The 2,093-nt window shown below is 36.5% G+C and overlaps 1 protein-coding gene across 1 annotated transcript; it reads left to right on the top strand.

The window, feature by feature from the left end:
* The first annotated feature begins 819 nt into the window (after nucleotides 1-819).
* Nucleotides 820-1,828, top strand: LOC123007676. Its single transcript, XM_044403088.1, has 2 exons — nucleotides 820-1,190; nucleotides 1,239-1,828. Exons 1-2 carry the CDS (start codon nucleotides 1,049-1,051, stop codon nucleotides 1,778-1,780), a joined length of 684 nt encoding a protein of 227 aa, XP_044259023.1. The 5' UTR covers nucleotides 820-1,048; the 3' UTR covers nucleotides 1,781-1,828.
* Nucleotides 1,829-2,093: the final 265 nt, after the last annotated feature.

Below are 2,093 nucleotides of genomic sequence, written 5' to 3'. Positions count from 1 at the left end.
TAATTCTATAATTAGAAGCCGATCGCTGAATGTTCAAATATTCATATCAGGGTTTCCTCGTTGTATAAAATCCACCGAGAGGAAGTGAGCGTGTTAGTATTTTTAATTTTTATTTAACTGTATGTCACAAATACCATCTTGGGTCCTCATAGTAACATGTTATTAGTATTACAGAGAGACGATAAATCTAACACGGATATTTATCATCCGGATAATTATATAGCGTATTTACACCATTAGGTGAAAATGTTCGTTTCTTGACAAGGGGAGTGGCAAACTAATAGAATTATAAACTTTTTTTTCTAATAGCTTAATTGATTTATTATCAAAGAAATGCAAATAGATAGTTATTGCATATTTTACAGCTTATTCTGAATTATGATCCCCGTATTCCCAGTCACTCGATATTTACACCATTGATGAATAGCGGTTAGTTCGGCACAAATTAGTCGCCAATCCTCTTCATTAGTCAAGAATTTCGATAAAATCTCCTCGATAATAATTACCGTTTTCAAGCAATCTGTTAACGAATTCACCAGCAAGTGCATCTCAGATTTACAGCCGCTAAAATAAGCGGAAAATTGCAATAATATCATCATCACATGCCTGCCTATATTCGTAACGCGGATGTTAGTCAACAAAATCGGCAAATTATTACTTTGCTCATTAAGACTAACGGCAAATAGTATACTCTCCCGAAACAGTTATGTATTAAATTAATTGTTTTTCAGAGGACTATAAATTTATGTAGCATCCTCTTGCCATAATTGTCAACAGTGTCATAAATCATAAAAATCACAAGGAGCAACAATTGTTTTTTGTCCTTATATTTTGCAAATATCTTCTGAATTAACAACTAAATGGAAAGCCAGACTCTGCGAACTCGTTAAAAATTGTGATCCAAGCTTTCGATTTTGAACTTCTGCTGCGGGCGCGGTGGCGATCAACCGCGCATACTCGGCGATCTAAACGTAATTTTGTAGCTTTCTCCCGCGTCTAGTCTCGTAGAGCGGTCTCCGGTACAAGGTTGCCCGCTCGATTGCCAACAATGACCGAATCTGAATTAATAATTGAATTGGTACGCGAGCACCCAATTCTGTACGACACGCATCACCTGGAGTACAAAAATCTGAAAAAAAAGGACAAACTTTGGAACGAACTGGCCGACTCCACGATTGGATGTGATAATGGTAAGTAACGGTTGTGAGCTGAAAGTCTCTGACGAGTTGTATTCAAAGGTGAGGAATTGAAGAAGAAGTGGAAGAATTTGAGAGATTCATACAGTAAGCATTTACGATGGGAGAATTCTGAGCACAAGTCGAAAAGTCTGGACAAGTATAAAACGTGGCCTTGGGTTAAGCAGATGGAGTTTCTCCGGCCGTTTTTTCCCACTGTGGAACCTTCTAAAGAAGTTCGGGTTACTCACAGACAAGATAGTTTGGAAGAGTCCGATGTTGAAGAACAGAAAACACGACGTGAGAAAACTTCGACACCTATACCACCGCCCAAGAAGAAAAAAGTCGAAACGCCCGATATCAACTATTCAGAAAAAACACAATGTTTTGATGTTTTGGGTTTAGACGATATTGATTTGATTTGTATGGGCTATGCTAAGACGATAAAAAAATTTTCACCGAAAAGACAGACAATGGTGAAATTCAAGTTATCGCAAATTTTGATGCAGGAGGAGTTGGCACAGCAGGAGGAAAATGAACAGAAAAATGTAAGAAGAGAAGATTCTCCACTTTTGTCGTCAACGAAAACCGAAAAAGAATATTAGTTTATTATAGTTATAGAGTTTGAATGTATTTTTCTAAAAACAATAAATTTATCAACTCAAATGAAGTTTTTTTTCACCAAATATGACAATGAGAAAATGCTATTAGAACAGCTAGGAAATTTGCATAAAAGATAAAATATGAGTTGTTTATTTAATTGAGAAAGCGTTCAATAAATCACTGTTTATGCAAAAGAGATATATGTATAAGAATGCGATGTCTTAAATTGACAAAAATTTCATAATTTGGTCTTAATGACACTCGCCGCCGTGTCGAAGTGTCGAGCTTGTGGTATGGCAGGTGCTCATCACCTGG

Source organism: Tribolium madens, unplaced genomic scaffold, assembly GCF_015345945.1.
Source record: "Tribolium madens isolate multiple individuals breed KSU strain unplaced genomic scaffold, Tmad_KSU_1.1 Scaffold_3;HRSCAF=73;Tcas5.2_LG2, whole genome shotgun sequence".
Lineage (NCBI taxonomy): Eukaryota > Metazoa > Arthropoda > Insecta > Coleoptera > Tenebrionidae > Tribolium > Tribolium madens.
The sequence above is the reverse complement of the archived record's forward strand: the minus strand, read 5'-3'. Positions and strand labels throughout refer to the sequence as shown.

Excerpts from the sequence above, each read along its gene's own strand:
- LOC123007676 (XM_044403088.1), top strand. The coding sequence starts at position 1,049 with ATGACCGAATCTGAATTAATAATTGAATTGGTACGCGAGCACCCAATT. Across the intron at positions 1,191-1,238 it reads CACGATTGGATGTGATAATG|GTGAGGAATTGAAGAAGAAG; the intron begins GTAAGTAACGGT and ends TTGTATTCAAAG.